Source organism: Anas platyrhynchos, chromosome 21, assembly GCF_047663525.1.
Source record: "Anas platyrhynchos isolate ZD024472 breed Pekin duck chromosome 21, IASCAAS_PekinDuck_T2T, whole genome shotgun sequence".
Taxonomy (NCBI): domain Eukaryota; kingdom Metazoa; phylum Chordata; class Aves; order Anseriformes; family Anatidae; genus Anas; species Anas platyrhynchos.
The window spans coordinates 13,707,207-13,730,430 of NC_092607.1; the positions used below are offsets into that span (position 1 = coordinate 13,707,207).

General features: G+C 35.8%; 1 protein-coding gene and 1 long non-coding RNA gene across 3 annotated transcripts in view; one reads left to right on the top strand and one right to left on the bottom strand.

Moving 5' to 3' along the window:
- The window catches only part of LOC139999251 (uncharacterized), a 225,352-nt gene that overhangs the window by 20,367 nt on the left and 181,761 nt on the right, over positions 1–23,224 (bottom strand). The gene's annotated exons all lie outside the window — the stretch shown is intronic.
- Positions 56–21,463, top strand: ZNF831 (zinc finger protein 831). Of its 2 annotated transcripts, none has more exons than XM_021276347.4 (7): positions 56–303; positions 4,668–4,708; positions 8,564–12,824; positions 13,730–13,872; positions 15,569–15,738; positions 16,420–16,571; positions 17,794–21,463. In XM_021276347.4, the coding sequence occupies exons 3-7, from the start codon at positions 8,595–8,597 to the stop codon at positions 18,646–18,648; spliced, it is 5,550 nt and encodes a 1,849-aa protein (XP_021132022.1). In that variant the 5' UTR covers positions 56–303; positions 4,668–4,708; positions 8,564–8,594; the 3' UTR covers positions 18,649–21,463. The 2 variants fall into 2 exon arrangements, with proteins under 2 accessions (XP_021132022.1, XP_027328724.1); XM_027472923.3 differs by having other exon boundaries at positions 57–303; positions 4,566–4,708.

Consider the following 23,224-nt stretch of genomic DNA (forward strand, 5'->3'; position numbering starts at 1 on the left):
TTTGAAACCCAGTCGTGTCATTTCTTTACGCCCACACACAGAGCTGCAGTAGTGCAGACACTGTAGCAGGCAAACCATATTACCAGCATCGGCCATTAAAACTCTTCCCACACCAAGCGTGGGCTGACTTCGCCCCCTCCCCTCTTTGCACACACCCCACCACCCACCCTTCAATTTTCAAATGCTTAAAAAAAAAGAGAAGAGAAAGAGACTGAAAAAAGAAAACAGGATGCTTCTTTTGTTTCAACGCTATTCCAGAGAGACCTGAACCTCTCCACCTGCCTGTGAATTGGCCACCTAAAGGTTAGCAAGTGTTTTGTTATCATTTTATACAGATAGAGATATAATGAAATTCTAGATAGGAGGAGATAATTTTTTAAGTTATGATTGTTTTAATGTAATGGTTCTTTCACTTAGGAACGAGGAGGATTTTTTACTAAAACACAGAGTATTTTAGTACTGGCCCCACTTCTGTTTTTAAGAGGGCTTTAATCAGTAATTTTTCATAATTTAGTCCAACCTCCTAAACTTTAAAAGATGGATAAGGGTTATTATTTTTCTGTTAGAGCAACCTGTTGATTAGAGACTGCTGGCTGGAGGTTCTTAACTCTTTCCTAACCAGAGAAATTCACAGAAGCAAATTTGATGAAAGGACAAAAGAATGGAAATTCTTTGAGGTTTTCAGATTTTTTTAAGCACTAACATTCCTAGTTTTTTTCATTGTGAAACCACCAAAAGTGTTACAAAACCAACAGATGTGTTAGATTTTTTTTTTTTGAGAAAAGTGTACATTTGAAATAAAGATAAAATAAAGGCATAATAAACTAGAAGCATTTCTTCTGAGTGGAGCTGGTAAGAGTAGAAGCACAAGGAGTAGAATAGGAAATATTCTCTGATACTCTGATACTAATTGCATGAAGAGATCAAAAGGGCCAAAGCAACACTTATTTACACACTAAAACTTTAGCTGACAATATTATTGATGAAAGCCTTTTGAACATTTTCATTTGTGGATATTCATGAAAAGGAGAATAAAAAAGACAGAAAGCTGTGTATTTAAAAATGATCAAAACATTCTATTCTAGAGTGAAGGAAAGGTGTTACAGGTCACATTCTCCTTAAAATGTTTTAATGCTGTTTTCTGGGATAGGGTTTACAAAAATAATACAATTTAGCTGACATAACGCAGTGGTAGAAGTAAAGTATCAAAAATATCTGTCCCCAGGGTATAGTACTGGACCTTCAAAGTTTGATAACTGTGATTTCTAGGTGCTTTGTACTTTTATAGGAGATAAAACAGGGTAAAATTTCAGGAACAATGACTTCTTAACAAATAGGAAGATTTCCCAAAGTCAGAATTTGATCAAGAAACATTAATGTTGAAAATTATAAGGGTTTCAGAAGATTAGGAAATCACACATTTCATCTCAATTCTGCCTGGAACTGAGGCTCTCAACTTTGTTAATAAGGTTATGAGCGGTCTGCAAATTGCTGGGAGAACTTGCAGTCTGGTAAAATCAGATACATCCCTTAAGAACAAGTGAAAAGGTGAAGTCAGTACTTCTGTTATGAGACATTTCAAGGTATGAAGTCAAAATGAGAAAAGAGCAGAGGCAGAAATAGTTTTAAAGTAAGTAAAACAAGATTAACAGTCATTTCTGGGCTAATCAGGAAATGTATTGGTTCCATTTGCAAGTTTGAATTGAGGTTTAGAAAGCTCCAGAATTAGGGTAAACTCATAAAGATTTCTTTTCCATTAAACAAGTAGCATTTGAAGTACCTGTACAAAATTTATTTCTGGCTCTTTAGCTCACTGTTCTTGTATTTAAATGGAAGTTTTGTCTAGTCAATCATGGGAGTTCTTCATAAACACTGGCACCTTCTGGTAGCCATCAGTGGTAGTCTAGCAACTGGAAATGATAATTCCAGTATCTGTACCATATGCTGACAATAAGGTACTCTGTACTGTGTGCTGTTTTCAGCATTATTGTCCACATAAATAAATACATAATAATAAAAAATAATAGCTAACAATCCTGTAAGATACTTTCTTTTCATTTAAGTGTGTAAAATATTTAAGAACATGTAGTTGATAGGATCTTTGAAATACATTAGTTTATCAGTATAGGTAGCATATTTGTTGTTACTTTCAGTTGATCACATCTTTGACTAAAATCCTGTGGGTATCTTTGAAAGATGCAGGGTTTTAGATGCCTGGGAAGGAGCCCTTTCCACACATTCTTGGAACCTAGAAATACATGAGAATAGTATGTGGGTTTATCTCTTCAAATCCTGACTAAAACCTGAATTGAGTGTGAAGTGAGTTTGTTAGCACCACATCTCCCTGCTGTGCAGTACCTGACAGTAGGCTTATCTCTGCACATAGCTAAAATAGCTATTTTGCTATTGGCCAACCAAAGTTAATTGGGCTTCCCTGGTCAGGATAATGGTTTGAACTAAAATGAATATAAGCAATGTTGCACAGAGATTCCAGCTTAGGAGGTAACACCTAAAAACAGGTAGGTTAAAAAGAGAAAGCAAAATTAACTTAATTTCAAATAGAACTAATACAGTGCAATACTAGTCATTACTATTAAATATACAGTTCAAATTGTAGCCATTACAGCAGTCTGTTCATCCATATACATGGGAATCATCACATTCTGAGGTGTCATTCTGATTCCAGATTCACTTATTTAAAATTCAGAAATTTCAGATCAAGCTTCAATAGTTTTGCTAAGCCCTGAAACCTATGTGATAATGGCAAAATCCATTCAGATATCTGCTATAGTTGTAACTTGTTTTCTTTAATTATTGTTTCCTTTTAGCCTCTCGAGATAAGCAGTTTGCAAGTTTAGTATTTAGAATTTGATATGCTACTGAGTGTTATAAATAATGAATTTTAAAAGTTTTTTATATGCTTTAGAGTTGTTACTAGTTCCAGCATATTGCTAGAATTATTAGTACTGTTTAAAATAAATGTTCTTTTAAAGTAAGTTCACCTTACCTTAAAATAATAACCAGTGTCATAGAAGAATAAAATATAATTGACTTCAGATATGTGATAAACCTGAAGAGACACTTATTTTGTTTATATAAAATGCCTATTTGAATCATTTGAGTCTGAGCAGTGTTCTTTTATGTGTGTCTTTTTGTCTCTGTTGGTTGACTGTAGCAGGCAATAATCCTCCAGATGATCTCACATGTGAGAATCCATTGCTTTAGGAAAGTATCTCCCAGTAGAACTGAAACTTGTTGCTGCATGCAGTTACTTTTTATCCATAGGGACAGAATGAGTCCGAGGATCAGAAGCACAAGTTGTAAAGCTGTTCACAGTGTCAAGTAGTTTTCTAGATTCACCAATTTTAAGTGTTTGCTGTGCTGTTACCTAGTACTGGGAGCATTTCAGTGCATGATAGAACAAAGCAGGATCTTAGGCATCAATAATGGGTCCTGTTAAGAGCTTTTTTTGATCCTGAATAACTAAATGACAGGCAAGAAAGATAGAAAGGATAAGAAGACAAATATTTCTCCACCTCCAGAATTAGAGGTATAATAAGGTCCAGAAAAGACCTAATAGTGATCCAAACAACAGGCAAAACTCTCTGAGATGAATAAAGCTATGTAAAATGAAAATCCATTTACACCTCCAGCATCAGTCTATTGACTGAATTACCAAAAAGAAAGAGCTTTCACTAAGTTGGATATTGGACAAACAATCATAAATATTACAGTTCAACCACTACCCAACTTAGGGTAGCAGATACAGGCTGCAGCTATTTGAATTGGGCAGATTGTGTTAAGTTGTAACCAGACTAAAGGCTCCATTTTCCAAAACACAGTTCCTAAGGAATTTTTACAGGCCAGATATGCTGATTTTGTAACATTGACAGGAGTAAATCTTGCATATTCTAGTTCAGTATTTACCCAGTCTAACAGCGGTGAAGGAAGTAGCCATCCCAATCCGTATTTTAAAAAGGCGTTTGCATGATGAACAGCTGTCCTCCTGCAGGCCACCCTGGCAGACCACTTTGTTTGAGGACTTTATGAAGTCAACCCACAAACAAAGCTTAAATTCTCAAAAGGATGTCCCATCCTGTTTTCCCTACAACTTTTCACAAGTTTTGAGAGGTATTTGAAGAATGATCTAAACACTTTCAATAGCCTTGAAGTATTTTGCCAGTTGGTTACTGCTTCCTACCGCACTGCAGGGCACCATTAGAAGACGCTGGGGGATAATACCCACACGGGATGAGCTCAGCATTTCATATACAGCAAGTGACTCGTCTCCTCCATTGTTTCCTTTTCTAACATATTTTAAGAGATATCTTTACTATAAGGTTACGAGCAAATTACCTTTAAGGGTATAAACAAAATATTTATGTTGTTTAACTACCACTGTGTTCGTGTATTTCACTGAATAATGCAATTGAATGCAGTGTATGAAATGTCTATATTTCAAAGGCAGCTGATTCTGTTTATAGGTTCCTACGTGAATGAAGGATAAGAACAGATTGAAATGCTACTTCATTTTCTTTTGCTTCATCTCTTCCTGTTTTCTGAAGGTTGTTACTGTGAAACCAATGTAAAAAAAAAAATACTTCCTACTTCGAATCTGTTTCAAGTCTTTGTCCTCGTTTCTCTCTGCTTGTATGAACTATTGACAGAAATGAGACTTCTGCTGCTGAAATGCCTGGCTCAATAAAAGGTATGTAAGCTAAAATTATTTACAGACTAAAGAGGATTCATTTTCTATATAGTATTATATTTAAGGAAGGGATCACCAAAAGCTTTTAAAATACAAATATTTTAAGTACAATATAGTACATTATGTATGTTCAGAGTGATGAATAGCTGCTTCTGCATGGTTACAAAAATAAACTAACTCTATCATGCCTACAGACTATACTTGTAGATGAAGATAGGGAACTGAGCACTGGACTTAAGGACTATGATGCTCCTCTTAGTGGTGTATCAAAAGTTTATATAAAAGTGCTGGAAATAAGCAGTTACAAGTTCACTTAGTAATTTTATTAATAATGATGGGCAGTTGACATTGCCACACAGAAGACAAAAATCAAGAGATATCACAGAAGAGAATAATCAAGATTATTATAATAGAGCTGATAAAAAGAAGCAAATTTTCTAAAATATATTTGGAATTAAGAAGAGTACAGAAAGGGCTTACATTGGGCTTACATTGATTTTTTTCTACCAATTTATAGAATCAAACAAATTCTGCTATGCCGATCTGAAACTACTCCATTTTTTGACTTTGCAGTGTTCCACAGATCTACCTATGGTGCTTATCTGAAAGTGTAATTCAAACTAGGGACAAAATAATTGCATTTAAATTGAATCTTGACCAGTTTTGATACCTTAAGAAACTAATTTTGAAAGTTTTGGACAGGCCAAAGCCTGCTCGTTGTTTTGTTTACTGGAAACATTTCCTTATCTAAGTAGGATCAAGTTTTTATATTAGTAGTTCAATGCTACAAGCTAGAGGTTAAGCTCAGACAGTCATGTAGGGGCTGCTCAGTACAGAGTGTGGGGGATAATCAACAAAGGAAGTTTTTCTACTCTAAGCAGGAACTATCTAGAATTAGCCAAGGGGAAGATATATATAAACATATATATGTATATAAACAACAGATGTGAAAAATGTTATTTTATTTACCACAACAGAACACCAGCCACAGAACTTTCACTTAGGAAGAAAATATCTTCTGTTTGTTGTAGAAAGTAGCAAACTACCATAGCCAGTAGAAATATATTATTAAACTCTTTAAAGTATTTGGTAAGCACTTTGGTATTTTCCTTGTGTAACATTACAGAACATTGAAACAATTTTCAGAATCATACTGTTTGTTGGGGCCCAGAAATCTTAACAGTATAAGTGAAATTACACAGATATTCTGGTCCCTGGAACTACAGGATTCATATTAGAAACATCTGTCCACCACAAGTCCTACTAATTTACCGTCTGGCCTTGAAGTGCCCATCAACTGCTCATGCACAGGAGTGATCAAAAATTTCAAAGAGGGATCAAAAATTGTCACACAGGAGCAGGCTTATCAGGGTGGAAGTGTAAATTCCACATTTCTATGCTAATCCAGGGGAATGTGGGGAGCACAGATACTATGATCTGTTTTGTCTGATGTGGTTTATTTATTAGATGTTTTAGCTACATGGTATTCAGATTTCACTTTTCTTTGAGTTTTATCTCCCTAACATCCCTGGAAAAACTACTGCATTCTTAGGTTATGAGTGCCTCATGTCTTATTACTTGCTGCTGGTTTTATTAAGTACAGTTACAATTTATCTGCACTGTGATTTTGCTGCAAATATTAGACTTTATACAATGCCTCGTATTTCTTGTGTTTGTGTCATCATAGCTTCTACCTATCAGTCAAATTTACGGTGCCTAAGTTGGATATGAAGGTGACTACATAGCTTAAAAATCTAGAATGGGCTTGAAGCGTCTGTAACCTCTTTTTGCAAATCAGAGCACTCTACTTTTATCCTGTAGTGTTAACCACACTGCAGAATATGGATAATAACTTAATCCCTTTAATAAGTCATAATTCTTATAACATTATTTTATTAATATAGACAATACATATATGACAAAACTAGTTAAGTGATTGTTTGATGTGAAAATCTCAAAAGTGGACAAGGTAAGTCCACACTTGATAACTGAGTTTGATTGACAAAATGCATGAGAAAGAAAAAAAAGACAGTTCTAGAAGGAAAAACAGAAAACACATCCCAGGGACTGCATTGCTGTTTTTTCCTACACTTTTTCAAATCTTGCAAAAAGCAAAGCAGACTGGAGAGAAATTGGAAGAAGCCTTGGCTGTGAAGCATGGGTTGGCAGCCAGTAACAGAACTTCCTGAAGTGGTGCAGAATTAGGAGGGTGTGCTAATAGGCACCAGGTGCTTGGTACACTGGCTTTCCACTGCTCAGTGAGACAAGTATTTACAGTTGCATTGCAAGCTACACGTAAGGATGACATAATCAGAGGGATTAAAGGCAATATCCTAATATGCAAAACCTTTTCATTTGCAAAGAAGAGATAACCAAGAGAGTTGCTTTACCTTCAGTTTCAATGATACATATATTTTATATGAAAAGGACCAGAATTCAGGCTGTTCATTAAGATGTTAATTAGATTTACTATTGAGCACATAACCAGTTGACCTTAATCTGTTCCACTTGATCATGAATACAAAGTTATTTTCCCATTTTTTCATGTGATGTGAGTGAAATGCTACCATTTTTAGCTATGAAGTAGTCAAAATTCTCTTGGATCTTCATCCAGTTTTATATCCATTTACCAGCTCTATCAACAGTAACTGAGGAATACTTAAAAACAATTTCACTGAGTTTGCCAATTCTCCTTGAGATGAATCATTTGCAAGCTTCTCACTAACTACATGCAACAGAGATTTTGCTTTGAATAATGGTAACATACTGTGTGTCATATGGCACTAGTCCAAATTTCAGAGAATATTTTTGAGTAATTTTTTTTTTTTTTTTTTTTTACTGTTTTCCAGTAATGGTTAACTATTAGAAAGATCCAAGGAAGATACCAAAACACTGCTACAGATTATACAGCAAGGCAACAAACTGCGGGTTTCACATTTAGCTACCAATGATGTTATTTTAAATGTCTTTTTTTGGAGACCGTTTGCACAAGAACAGCCTGTTACTCATAACAGCCACTAAATACATAGTTGTGAATATAGAAGAATAATAATTTGAATAAACATCCAAAGATCACTTTTTAATTTTCACCCGAGCTATAATTAGATGTTATGCTGATGTCTCTATCAGTTCTTCCAAAAACAATTTTCAACTAGCTTATTTTGCTAGTTTCCTAGCTTGTTTCTGAGAAGGAAAAAAAGTAAAAACAATTTTATTTCATAAAAATAAAATAAAATAAAATAAAAATTAGTCTGGACCAGCACCAACCCCGGGCAGATTTTCATGAGAATGGCTTCACTTAATCCAAAAACAATGACTATAAAATGTTTTCAGCTGGGATTCAAAACATCTAAATCTAAACAGTATACCACAGTATTACCTTCCATTAAACAAAATGAATTTGGGTTGCACAAAAGAATATGGGAATGGGCATACGGTTCCAGAAAATTAAAACGGTATTATTTATTTATTTTTTTGGGGTGGAGGTTGTAGCGAGACCTTACATTTGCTCAGATTTATTTCTAATATTTTGGGTACTTATTGTAGTTTTAAGTATATTCTTCAATGTTCTTCAAACTACACAGAACTTTTTAATTCCTAGCTAAGACATTAAAGATGAATCAATTTAATTGGAAAAAGAAATAATTATAGTCTGTATAATGCCTGTATATAAGGTTTGTTATATTTTTATTTGGTAAGATTCCCAGTTGAACAGTTGACTTATTTATATACACTAATAAAAAAGTGTTTATTTTATTTAGCTTATTATAGCTAAATATACTTACTATAGCTTATATTAGCTTAGTTTATTTTATTTGTTAAGAATCCTACTTGTTTGTTTCCCCTCCCCTACAGATACGTGAGTACATGGCAGACAACCTTTGAAATGGAGGCACAGAAGCATCCTGGTGTGACTTTTGCACTAGCAGATCAGCCACTTCCAACCTCTTCTCTTCAGCCTGCACAGGGTTCTTCAGCTCTCAGCCAAAACAGTGTGATTCCTCAACAGGAGCAAGCGCTGTCTCAACCTGTGTATCTAAAAACCCTCACTATACCCCTGTATCAACCCGTCCAGCCTGGATGCTTTCAGCCAAACAGTCAGTTAGTGCCTGGCAGGCGCTGTGTAAATCTAGACAGCAGTAGCATACCTTTAATCCTGAATCCACTTGTTCCTTCAGAAGGCACAGATCAGCCCCAGTCAGTTTTTCAGAAACAATTTGGGCAAACTCTAACGTTAAACATAGTAAGCACTTTACCAGTTTTATCATCACCAAATTCTTCTGTAAATGCATCTACTGGAAGCCCAGGAAAAACAAAAAATGCTGGGAAATATATCTGTAAACACTGTGGACGAGACTGTTTGAAGCCAAGTGTCCTTGAGAAACATATTCGCTCTCACACAGGAGAGAGACCCTTTCCATGCACCACTTGTGGTATTGCATTTAAAACTCAAAGCAATTTATACAAACACAGAAGAACGCAGACACATGTCAACAATACCAGACTACCCTCTGATTCTGACAACACTGGTGTATTGGAGCAAAATGAGAAAGTAACAGAGAGCACCACATCACAGCAAAGCACCAAATTACATGGCAGCATCTGTGAAGACAAGGGGACGCAGATGAAAAAAGCGACTTTGGAGACCAGTGATGTAACAGACACTAAGAAACTTAATGACCTTTCAGTGCCGGCAACAAGCAATTTATCACTTGCTTCAGAAAATCCAGAAAGAACTAATCAGTCCTTTAGTTCAAAGACTGAGCAGGGGGTTCCTGAAAAAGAACCTCAAGGTTTATCATCTCCAGTGGCTTTGCCAAATGGTCAGTGCCAGAGAAAGAAGATACAGGAGCAAATAAGTCCATCTGCCAATAGGCACATTCAGTTGCAAAGGCAGCAAGCAACCTCTTCAGAAAAACAGTGGGATTACAAGCCATTTGACTGCAAGCTAAAGAAGTGTGAGAGCACCGACTCAGGGTATCTGTCACGCTCTGATAGCACAGAACAACAGATGGCATCCTCCAGCCCGCTGCACAGTCTCTATGAACACAGCACTGAACTGGAAAATGAAACTGCCTTCAGCAGCTTAAGGTGCACTGCCGGAAGCAGTGCAAAGCTAGACTCAGCTGAGAAAGCTACAGCCTTGACGCTAGAGAAAAAGAGGCTGGAAGAACACATTTCAAAACTTATTTCTCATAACAAAATTGTGGTAGATGATACTCAGCTAGACAATGTTAGGCCCAGAAAAACCATCCTTTCTAAACAGGGGAGCATAGATCTGCCAATGCCTTACACATACAAAGACTCTTTCCATTTTGACATCAAAACTTTTGATGTGAATAGGAAAAAGAACCTTTCTCTTTGTTCTGCTAAATCTACCTTTGCACCCCTAGAAAAATGCAAGCCGATGTTTTTTCATTCGGTGCCCACCCAGTTCTCCACGACGATAGACGCTGTGCCTGTCACACGAAGCAACTCTTTGCCATTTGTGGAAGGCACAAGAATGGTACATGACAAAGCAGGCTGCTCAAAACCACTTTCTCTTACTAAGCAGTCTGTAACTGCAGGCACTGCTAGTTTGCTGCCTAGCAACAACCTCGTTGCAAATTCGGTGGATTTTCCTAATAGCCATCCTCGAGCTCTAGTCAGACAAACAGCAGTGGATGACTTGCCACTAAGTAACGCGGCTGATCCTCCTCCCTCGGAAGAGTTGCAAGCAAGTAAAAAGCCTGGGGCTGGAGAAGTAGTCAGCGCTAAAAATAAGAAAAACAATCAAAGGAAGCTGAAGATGTTCTCTCAAGAAAAATGGCAAATGTATGGAGATGAAACGTTTAAGAAAATCTACCAAAAAATGAAAAGCAGTCAAAATGCCAAGAAAATGAAACAACGGGGGAATAAGATTACAGATATTGCAGGCTTCACTCCTGATTCAAAGGAATCTATCAGCAGTACTGAAATTACTGAGGAAAGAGACGTCAGGAGCTCTCCAAGTGACAGTCTTTCCTCCCTCGTGACAACAGATTTAAACACTGTTAAATCAGAAACCTGTACTAATGGTAATCATACTCTACAGAATGTGTCCTCGGAGGAAACTGCAGACAGTTTAACTTATGTAATGGAGACATCACATTCAGTAACCGCTAGTGCACATGGTGTAATGAGCACAACTTCCCAAGATCTCAGTGGCAGTGAGACAGACAAATGCACAGGTGGCAACAACACATCACTAGCTCCAAGCAGTTGTGAGCTCAGGCTGCAAAATACTCAGTGTCAACTGAACGCTAGCAGAATGAAGGATGACTGCTTGCCAGTACAGAGTAGCAAATGGGAGGAATTGAGTCCTGGGAAAGAATCCAGTACATTTGAATCCGATTATAAAAGCACTTCAAACAATTATGGAAACCAAAACAGGAATAAGGAAACTGGCCAGCATGCCCTGACGCCCCTGTGGGTCCACTGCAGCAACAACAACAGAGATACCCCGGGGAAATCCCAGAATTTGCCGTCAGAAAGAAAAAAGCTGAAAGTTGAAGTGGAGAAACAAGAAAACATTATTTCAAAGCCCTGTTCTGGTCCCAGTAGTGAGAACAACACAGTAAATGAAGTAGAGAGAATCTGTTGCACTATCACTCAATGTCTTTCCACAGTACCAGTGAAATTCTCCAGTAAAACAGAGGAGCAAAAAATAAGCATAGGAATTAATGAATCATCTGGAGGTGCTGAGAACGTGGAGTATATGAAAACAACCAGACTCCCCACAAAAGCTGTTAATTATAGTGGTTCTAACCTTCTTTCACATTCAGCAGTTATCTCAAAAACTTCATCTGTGGGATTTTTGGGGCCTGAATTAAGGGGAAGCAATTGCAATTCTTTAGCCTTGCACAATGCAACAGATAAAGATGTCAAAACATGTCTTGTGAAAACAGGAATACCACTTCTCAGTGACAACACTGGCGATGCACCTTCCAAACTTCATCATCTGCAATCTGGTCAGTTAACTCCGGTCCCACAGAAAAATGCCTTTCCTCCAAAATATATCCTTAAATTGCCACAAGACAAAAAAGCCTCAGATCTGTCAATTCTCTTTAAGCCTGAACAGAAGATTACATCTGTGACAGACACCTTAACCAATCCACCCTGCTCTTCTGACAGTGGATCACTCTGTTCTCATTCTACTGATGTGCTTTGGTCCCCTGTAAAATTTGAAGTGAGACAAAAGGGCAGCAAGGGAGAGCTGAAATGGAATGTACATGCAAACTTGAAAACTCCAGTATTTTGCTCACCAGTCAATTCAGAAACAACAAATATTTTAACCACAGTAGGCAGCACATTTTATAAGCAGGAAATTAAGAGAGAAGCTTGGAAAAATAAGCAGAACAAAAATAAATTAAATTATCAAAGGCAAACAGAGGAGAAGTGGATAAGCATAACCACTTCTGCACAGACCCCAAAGAACAAAATATGCTTTACCTCTAAGTATTCAAGTGGTTTTTTCATATCAGCTGACATCAAAGAAGAAAATAAAGTTTTACATCACCTTTGGTCAGGAAGTGATGCTTCAATGACAGCATCAGGCCACAGGGGAACTTCTAGCAAGGACACAGAGCCAACATCCATAGGACAGGACACACGTGGAAGCCCAGGCATTCTTAAGGACATGTCACCAACACTGCAGGATATGGAGCATTCTCAGAGCTCAACAGAGAGCTCCACTTATTTTTGCCATTCCTTTGGCACATTTTATTGCCACACTCTCACCACTCACTGTAAAGAATTCCCAGCACTACCCAACAATAGCCTGACTTACTACTCTGCAAGTTTAACAGTATCAAGCACCAAGAGCACCTTCCCATCACTAAATGCTGAACCTCGGTTAACGTGGTGCTGTTTAACCAAAAGCCTTCCTCTGCCTGCTGAGCAGAAGGGAAATGCAGACTCTGCTTATTCCTCCATGCACACCTGTTACAAGGAATCTAGCAATGAATGCACACTCTCAACATATGATATTTCTATTTTCAAAATGAAAAATATTAACAAGACTGTGGCCTATGGCTTAACAAACAAGAATTTAAAAACACTGGTTTCATCCTTTTCTCAAGGACAACAGATTCAGGAGGTAGGATTATTAATCTTATTCCCTTTCTCAAAAGGGTGTAATTTGCTTGCAAAGATACTGTCATTTGAAAGATAAGAGCATTATCTAACAACAAGTTTACTGACATTTGCAGGTATCTGTGGATGCAGAATTTATAAGTTCTGTCTTTACAAGATAAGTCATATATTCATTTGGTGCATATACATACATATATATACATATTTGTGTGAATATTTACTGAGAATTTCAGTAGGAATGTTGTCTAGGCAGAAGACTGAGCATGGTGGGGGGATGGAACTAGATGATCCTTGAGGTTCCTTCCAAGCCAAACCATTCTGTAACTCATTCTATGATTCTTAGTCTATAATATCTATTTCTTATTTTGTTCCAGTAGGGGTATTTGTTATATTCTTTTGTAACAGTATTTCATAGATTTCATTTTAAATTAATATCTGAATTAGAGTAGGACTTATAAGACAGTCAAGCTCAAGACTTTATTTTACTTGGAGTCAAAGACAGACTATATACTAGATGTCTCATTATGGAGATAAACTGAAATGTCAACAAAACCAAATCGCATTAATACATTATAAGTGTTTAAGGCTTGAAAGCTTTTCATTTTTAGGGAAATGAAGATAGACTAGTCTATCAAGATCCTAGAACAGCTCTGTAAGACTAAGCTTGTTTTTTATATAAGAATAAGAATGCAAAAGAACATGCACTAATTCTATATAGATAAACAAAAGTTTAGTTTATAAAATGAGATGGATAAAGTGATTAGAAAAACACAACACTGCTAGAAAAAGTAGTACCATTTAACTACTATGCTATTCAGTTCTATTTAACAGGAGCTCAGATTTCTAATATCCCAGTTAATGTAATTAACAATTTTCACATACTTTCAATGTTTTCAATATTCTCAACAGTTAAGCTCAGCAGCTGCTGGTGGTGCTTTCAAAAATACATCAGAGCAAAAGAAGAAAACAGCACTTTGCAAAAAGGAAAAAATTACAACAAATAAACTCAAGAGAAGCCACAAACAGAACAAAATTAAACTCCCCCCAAAATGGTAAGGAATATATTTTTCAGCTTCATTGGATATGGACATCATTTTGCTATTATAGGTGTAATAAAGTCCTCAGAAAATAGAAAGCCAGCCCCAAAGTTCAATCTTGTCAAAACTGGGAAAAATAATTCTCTTAGAAAGATCTATTCCCACAAGGCAGCAGTTTCACAAAGGTAAATTATCAAAGCATCAACATATTGTTGACTATCAGGAACAGACTTTTGCAAGCAGAACCGTTTCATATTACCAATGAAATATTACCATTCCATATTACCATACCATTTACAACGGAAAGATGATGACTGGTCAGTTGACTGTCATTATGATTTAGAAATTCATCTCTTCCAAAACTGTCAGCATTTCATTTTGTTTGAGGTGAATCAACATATTTCAATTTTTATTTCTGTTACAGTTAAAAGCAGCATGCAAGATCCTTTTAGCCGCAAATCTATATCCTAAACTTCTATTAAGCAGAGAACACAGAAGAATAAATATCAAGTTCTAACACAAAGTTAAAGTTAAAGCCAGCTGTAGTTTAAAGGATCATTCAGTTTAAATACAAAGCAGGATGAATGTGAGCACAAAACTATCAAAGGCACATTGTATCAATCAGCACAGCTCCTCTGACTTTAATGGGAGTTCATATCAGTGTAAGATTTAGTCTCTAGTCTTTCAATAGTATGGGGCAGCAGAATGTCTGATGAATGGCTTCAATAAGAAACATATATTGCGTGCATGCATCCCTCTTATTTCATGACCAAAACCAGACAGGGCTGTCCCTTGAGGACAAATCAGTGTCAGTAACTTAATCACCATGTCTAGCTTGGCAAACAGCACTGCAATTCCAAATGATCATAAGAACAAAAATAGAACACTCAAGTCTATGTTACCCAAACAGTCCAGAGGCATTCTTCTGGGACTTCTTTTTCAACTTTATAAAAATTATCTTTCTTTTCTGATGATCTGAGAATTGATTCATTTGGCTATATCAAATAAGTACAGGGACTCAATTAAATACAGAGACCTGAAAGCCAGTCCGTATTGGTAGCTAACTCACCAAAGTATTAATCGTGAAATGTAACACATTTTTCGAATACACCAAACACCTAAACGTTTAAGATTTACTCACTGCTCTGTGTATAAAATGATTGATTCTATCAATATAAAAATGGGACCTTCCAATGAAATTTAGTCCCAGTCATTAAAACTAACTGAACTAAATAGTGTATAAAACAAAGAAGTTGGATTATTCATTGTGAGCTTTGTAAATAACTGAAATATGTTGCTCATTGGTAATGATGAATATGTAAAACACATGAAGCAAAATGAAAAAACAAAAAGTCAACAACCATGCAGTCTCAGGTGATTCTTGTATACATGTATTTCAAAAACTTCAAAAAAAAGTATATTGTTTTAAAATTCCAGATATAGGAGAAAGGTTTCTGGATCTGTTATTCCTGAATCCATTTCTCTTAACAAACCAAAGGTTTACTGAATCCTACTGAGAAAAAGTTTAATAAAATAATTGTGGATCTCTTGTCTTAAATCCAGATTTTTTGAGTTGACATAAAACAACATTTTCACAGTAGTAAAGTCCCAAATTCCCAGTAAATTTGCCTGATGCTGTGGTATTATTCTACCATGGCTGCTTTTAAATGACACATTTTTGTGTATCTTTTCAACGTCATTTGCATTGCAGGTACAGAGGAAGGCATGTACATGGATATGCTCAGCTGAAAATGAATCGACTAAGCAAGAGGCACTGTTTTCCAAACAGAACATGGGATGTTTTGAAAAAGGGCTATTCATCACAACCCTGTAAATTTAATCAGTATAAGAAGTGCCATTCCCTTCAAGCAAAAGTACAAGGTAAGTACTTTGAATATTTTGGAATGTATTGAATGTTTGGTTTTGAAAAGAATGAACATTAACAGTATCTTTGATATGTACCTGTTTTGCACTGAACTGCAAAAACACTTTTGTCTTTCAGTATGTTCTTCAAGTAAAAAGACAAACATCTCACACATGATTTTCATACATATCCTTACTTAAACAAATTTGACAATTAGGAGGGCATTTTAAAAAGAAACAACACAAAACAAACTTATATTAGAAGCCTAAACAGTTTAAGATAGATCTTTACAATTTCCTGAAACAAGATTGTGTGTTTGTTGTGTGATGCTTCGTGTATTGACGTGCTTTCTGTGGTTCAATCAACATATTCTGCCCCCTCATCCACAAACTTAAAGGAGTGGTAGTAATGCAAATGTTGTTTATTCTATGGCCATCTTTGAAGCAGAGACAATACCCTGTGTTTGTTTATAGAAGATCTAAATAGCTATTAATCTGCAAGACATTTTTTAGTGGTTGTTTAAAAAGACACATATACAGTAGCTGAGAAAACGTATCAGGTGTAGAATAAAAATTTACAGAAAATAATAAATACATGACAATTAGTTCAGTGATATGATGAGAAATTTACTAAGCAAGTTCTAGCCTGTGGGGGAATAACAATAAAAGTAAAAGCTTCTTCAAACCTCTTTTTAATAGAAAATTACCTACACCAGCAAAAAGACTCATCTTGTTCCACCTCAGACAAGCCACTTTGCAGTAGGAAGAAAGAAGGAAAGAATACCTCAGGAATATTTTCCTATACTGAAAATCTAAACCACGCTAAGCAAAAAGACAAATTGGATAAAAAAGTAGGTATTGTACTCTATATGACTGTTTATTACAAGAAAAAATGATAGTGGCAAAACTTGAATTATATTCAGCAGTTTTAAACTTCAAGTTGAGAGTACTTTATCTATTCACAGATTTTGATTAAAAATGTGTTAAAGTTATTTTGGGGGGTTGAAATACAATGGAAACTTACTAATGTTAGAATTTGCTTTTTTAAAAAGAATGATTACATTTGCATGATTTGGAAAGTATATTTCTCTTGCTTGCTGTCTTGGTTGGCACTGCTGTTGGAGGTGCTGGTAGATGTAGCACAGAGGATGCTGAGATGGAGACAGTTAACTTGTCACTAGGAGGATGCTAATGGACACAGAACAGTGGGAAGAATGCGTATGAAACTTCACAACAGATCTTTAGCCCTTTGTGGACGCCTGTGTGGCTATGGTTTTGACACTACCAATAGCTACATTAGCTTAGATGGGGGCCTTAGATGCCTGCACTGGCTGCAAACAATGCTGTTACATGCAGTGCTAGCATAGCTTCTGGGGGAAATATTCTACGCTTATCCTAACTGTTATACTTTTCCCTAGACTTGCCACAATTGAAGACAGAAGCTCCAGAACCAGACTGTTTTTATGTAGCATAAGCACTGGTGCCTGATGTAGCACAAGCACTTAGGAGCCTAACCCTTAAGACGTGTTTTATGAAATATTTTTATTTCCTACACATATCTCACCACCTCAGACATTGTATTTCTTGCAGACTCATCCCAAACCTTTCCCCCAACCTTGCATAAACATCTTTGCAATATGAATATTAAAATACCTTAATGAAAAGAACATCATCCTAGATAGCACATATGTAGCTTGAAATCTCTAATTCCCATTATCCGTAAATTATTAGCATGATTTGTCACCTAACCAAGAAAAAAAAAAAAAGGAAAAAAATACATCCGTTACTACACCTCCTTGACATACTGGGAGAAAAAAAAAAAAAGTTTTCTCATCAAAAGAGGGATGAGTGACTTGGCCTGCAGTAATGGAAAACAGTAGTGCAAATATAATCACAGTTGTATAAATAAAGGTTGACATTATCCTTAATTACTCCGTTGATATGAGTTATAGCAGAGGTAAATGCTTTCTACTGACATAATTAATATTATTATTATTGCACTCTTTTAAAAGATAGCGTTGCTCTAGATTGAAATTTTTAAATGTAAACTTTTTTCTTCCCTAATTTCTACAGGACATTTCTGGGCAAATCAGGGAACACACAAGAAGAAACTTCTCATTTCAGAACATTATACCACCTCTGGAAGTATCTATGACAACTCATTCCTTTTCATCCACGGTTAATACAGCCATGCAGCAAGTCAGCAGTGCTGTGGAAATCTGCTGTTCAGTGACACAGCCACTTGTGCTTCAACAATCAGTTCCAGGGGAGTCAGAGACAAACGTTCAGGCTGACTCAATGGCGTCTTCTTTTTGGTCTCGTCCTTTTGACTTTAGAAATATAGGCACAGGTGAGCAATCTGATAGCACAAACTCAGAGGCTGCTGGTCCTCTTTCCTTACATCTAGAGGCAAGCCAGGAAAGTATATTAAAGGTGCAGTCAGAGAGTCAAAGATCTGGTACATCAGATCTGGTGATCCAGGCCTCAAGAAAGGAGAAATGTCCAGTTGAAGAAAATATATATTCATCTTCTATGGAAAACTCAGCTCCTAGTTCCCAACCTGGATGTTCTCGTTCATTAGGATCAAAAGCAGAGTTTCCTCCTGAGTCAGTCTCTACAGCTAAATTACCCAGTGTAGAACACACAGAACGGGAAAACTTTTCTCAAAAAGTCCTTCACCTTCATGGAACTTCTGACAAGAATGGAACCCCCCTGCAGTCAGAGAGCTATGGAAGGACACACAGAACAGCTACTTCTACTTTTAAAAAGCCCTCAGTAACTCTCAGGTCTCCCGAATTCAAGAATTACTCTGCAACACCTTCCAAGATATACAAAAAGAGAGGTTTAGAGATGATGAGGAAGCAAACCAGAGTTGAATATGACGACACTAGTAGTGATGATGAAGATAGGCTTGTTATAGAAATATAGACAGGCTGCTAATAAGATGTTTGTATGATGGCCCATTACAGAAGGAAATACTGTGGATGTTTGATCTGTATTTCTGAAGCACCTTAAGATCAGAAAAGCCATTCCTCGGTGCAACAGGCAGCATTCTTTTCTGAAGAGAGTCCTCTATTTCTACTTGGAACTTTTTTAAAGCTTATTTGAAACAAAAGGGGGAGCTGGCATCATTTATTTAAATGCAAACGGTAAACCTGCATAGGGGTTTCTAGCCTTGTTAACCTTCTTACCAGTCTTATATAATGCCCACAAGTGCCAGCTGCCAGAGGTTATATTATTAAAAGACAGCAGTGTATTTATGTAAATACACACAGTAACAGTAGCAGCAGCTTCCTCAATATATAAGCTAAGATTTCCTGGAAGGGTATGGGTGTATTCTCTCCTATATTCTCTTTTTCTGTAGTCACTGCCATTTGTACTGGGAGTGATAAACTGGCATTAAGGAGAAGATACACTGCCTAAACGTCTGTGGTAATGAATGAAAGAGTCTGCAAAAATGCTGATCTTTCTCCATGTTGCACAAATGTCAATGCTTCTTTGTGACAAATGACACAAGCACGCTTTGCTTTGTGTTTTGTGCCTTTTATGCCAATATCTACTCAAATATTCTTGATTTCTAGTTGGAGAATATGGATGTTAGCTATTAATATTTCCTTGTGGCATAACTTTTGACAAGGATCATCACGTTGTGCTCCAACCAATATAATCTGGCATGTTCTGTTTTTATTGTAATCTTAAATTTAAGTGCAATGATGTTATTTTATTGACAGTAAAGAAGCTATATGGCATAGCTCTCCTAGTTCTCTCTCTCTCTCTTTTTTTTTTTTTTTTCGTTTAACAAAAAGTTTTGTGCTATCAACCCCCAAATTTACTGGTTTCTATGTGAATAAATTATTAGATAGTTTAAATTGGCCAAGTGTATTCACTTACTTGATTAAACTGATAAACATTAAAACTCTCCACTTCTACACTTGGGTTTTATGGATAAAATTACATGGAATATTTGGAATTGTTTTTACTTTATTTATGCACAGTTTAGCTTACATACATCTTATAGGGAGATCTAGTATACGACAGGAGAACATAAATGTATACGTGAAAAACAATGCCAAAACAGCTAACAGATGTAAAATCAAGTGCTAAGTTCCATGCAATTTCTGTATTTTCAGCTGGCTTACAAATGTGACCATTCTTGAAACTATCCATACGGAACTTCACAGTTAGCTGTGATTTATGTTTGTACATTTACTAATGTACAGAAAACAAAAATTGTGATCAAATCATTATACCAATTCCTACTTCTAACGTAAGGAAAAAAAAATGAAGTTAGGAAAAAATATCTACTCTTTCAGAACAGAGGATGAGCTGTGAAAGGTATTTTTTCATTTTTAGAAATGTTACCGTATTGCTCCTTAACACAGACTTTTCAGTAGCATTACACAAATAATTGGTGTCAAGATTGTGAGGAAAAAATCCAGGAATATTAGTTGAAGATTTTCCTTTTCATGCTTTACTTGTCATTTACAAAGTGCTGAGATTTTACAACAATGGTATTAATACTATTCTGCTGGGTTGTGATCAGAATTTGCAGTTCAGAAATACAGTGAACCAGTCCGTTTTCTTACTACATTTTATGGTAAGCTTCTGTAAATTTCAGTTACATTTCTACATACAATGAGAGGATAAGATGAAGTAACAGCTTGCTTAACTTAGGAAGCCTTGTATTCAGAGGTCAGCAAGCATGGGGATATAGTTGAAGAATGAATGACACTGACCATGGTGGATTGCAAGGCCCTGTAAATCGTGTATTTTGTTGACTGAGAAACAGTACAAAAAATACCAATTTGTTTAGGGTGGTACAGATGAATAAGAACGATATACTTGTAGATTGTTTTTATATTGTTAGATTTTTTCTTTATATTGTTAGATTTTTTCTTTATATTGTTAAATTATTTTATCTTAGTAAAAATAAAACATGAATCAAAATAACACCAATATTGCTGTAGTTATTAAGGTTTATTTCTAGAATCAACTGCAGAGATGGAAATTCAAGAATGTCACTGTTTTTAGAGGATATTCTGAGTGCTATAATGTCAATAGGCTTTCTGCTAGCACATATTTTCTAAGTGAGGAACACGGACATATTGTATGAGCTGCAAGTCTCCATTCCTGATCATTGGAAGAAGCTGTCAGCAGATTAGGGAAGGTTTACTAGAGAGCCTATACATAAAATCCAACATTGTTTTACAAAAATATCTTAATTACGTGTTGATAGTCTTAGTACAAGCACCAGTATTACAGTTCAAGCATTTTAACATTGAATTATTTTAGTCATAATTGTATTAATTTTCTTAACCTACCTCAAAACTTAGCAGGAGAACCAATGTGTTACTCAGAAAACTTCTCAGTGAGATAATTAACAAGAAAATTGTTAATATCGTCATTATTTGACAAGTTTCACTAGTCTGATATTACAGGGACAAGAAAGATCAAAGGAAAATGTGTCTAAATCTTTCTTTCTCTGTTCAGTATTAGTGCTCCAAGACAAACTGGAGAGTTACTTAAGTGAATCCCCAGTACAAAGAATTTAAATATTGTGAGCTCAAAGAAGTACTCTACTATTACGCAAATTTGGGAGTAAAGAGGAAAAGAAAGGAAAGAGGAAGAGATGCTATCATAAAAACTTCAGAATGTCCCATGAAAACAGACAAAGTAGATATAATCACTCAAGAATCTCTTCAACAAATACCGATATATATATGTGTGTGTGTGTGTGATTTACAAGGAGAAAAAAACACTCACTCTGATTAACTTAAGAATGTCATGATTTGTTGTCTGTAAATTAGAATTCAAATAATAAATTAAAGGTGTAATCACCGTCTTTTTTATGTAACAAGCAGTGAAAGGCTCTTAAAATAATCCAAAAAGCTTAATGTAACACCAATGGGTATAAACCAAAAAAATAAATAAAAAAAACATGCTCAACATCCATGAAGGTAGTAATGGTAAACATACTATATATAAACTTTTAGAATGCAAAAAGTCTTGTTCAAATGGAATATATTCAGTTGGTTCAAATTTATAGGCTGAAAAATTGCACTGAACTAACAGGCTCCCATTACTTAAACATCCCATAAATAACAGAGGTGTGACAAGCCTTAGTTTATCCTATTTAACAGATTCTATGTATGACTGACAAGTTGCCATCCATCCCTGAATTTCATCTCAGCTACTATTTCTGCTTTAACCCAAACTAAAGATGAATGGAAAATGCTCTACTTTTCAAGAAGGAACACTACTTTTTATGAAGGCCCCAAAATAAATGGGAAAACAAAACAAAACAAAACAAAACAAAACAGGGAACCTAATGTAGAGGTTCCCATTTCAGAAAAGCACCAGCAAAGCTTCTAAATTATGAAGTCAGACCCAGTGAGATTCAAACCAGTGCTTGAAACTAGTCAGGTACTCTGGTAATGCTTAGGTGGAAGGTGCCTTTGTCTAAAGAGAAAAGTGAGGAAGAATGTTACTGCAACGAACCCATCAAAAGTTTTGGAATTTTCTTCTGACGGAATCACTCCAAGTTACTGGATTCTGAATCTGTAGAGAAAGCAGGAGAAGAAGAGACACAGTGCTTGCAGTCACAGTGCTTACAAGTCACAGTGCTCTCTGGAATTCTGTTGTGCAGGCTTTAGAAAAGGCTATAGGACTTGTCTTGCACAAATATATTCCTCAGATAATCATACTAACAAAAAGGCATATGTCTGGTTTCAGGTGCTTTAGCTTCATGGCTATTTCCATTTTCATTTTCAAACTCCCTACATATTATTGTTAACAGTAGCATTGATGACAAATTTATATACACACCACTTTTAATCAAATTTTCAATTCAGTGCCATTCTATCCAAAAATCTCAAAAAAAAAATATTTCAAATGCTTCAAAGTTTTGCAAAATCTTAAAAAAATTACAACCTTCTAGAGCAAATGGAAAATTTCTGTACCTATTAAATCTAAACCAGCTATAAAAGAAAATACGTTGTCAAGCACCTTTAGAAAGCATAAGACAACCCTTGCATCAAACCAAACCAGCAGCCCCACAGCATCTATATTCATTTCTTGCTTGTGCAAGAGTTTTCTTATTAAAATAATTTATGGATGTGTAATGAATTTGCTATATAAAGTTTTTTTGTTGCATAACGTTTGTGGCTAAATGACATGTTTTAAAGTGAAATTCCTAGATCTGTAATTTAGAAATATTCTAAAGGCAAACTCAGAAGTGCTGTGCAAAGAAACTTTCATCCTGTGTGCACTTCAGAGCATTAAATATAAAGACTTCTTTGTGATAAAACAGCTGTAGCTGGAACAAAATTGGGATGATTTTAAACTAGAAAAGAAAGAACATGTTAAACTCTATTTCCTGATAGAAGTAATCTTTCATATTTTAGTTCAGTGTACAGTGTAAAAATTTGACCTGACATTAGAGCTGAAAACTGAAAAAAACATAGATCTCTAAAAGCATTTATACATCTGTGGTGGTGTTTTTAGC

Bases quoted from the DNA above. Each gene is read 5' to 3' on its own strand.
- ZNF831 (XM_021276347.4), top strand. From the start codon at position 8,595: ATGGAGGCACAGAAGCATCCTGGTGTGACTTTTGCACTAGCAGATCAG. The intron at 12,825-13,729 runs GTAGGATTATTA...TATTCTCAACAG, and splicing joins AAGGACAACAGATTCAGGAG to TTAAGCTCAGCAGCTGCTGG. The intron at 15,739-16,419 runs GTAAGTACTTTG...TCTTTTTAATAG, and splicing joins CCTTCAAGCAAAAGTACAAG to AAAATTACCTACACCAGCAA.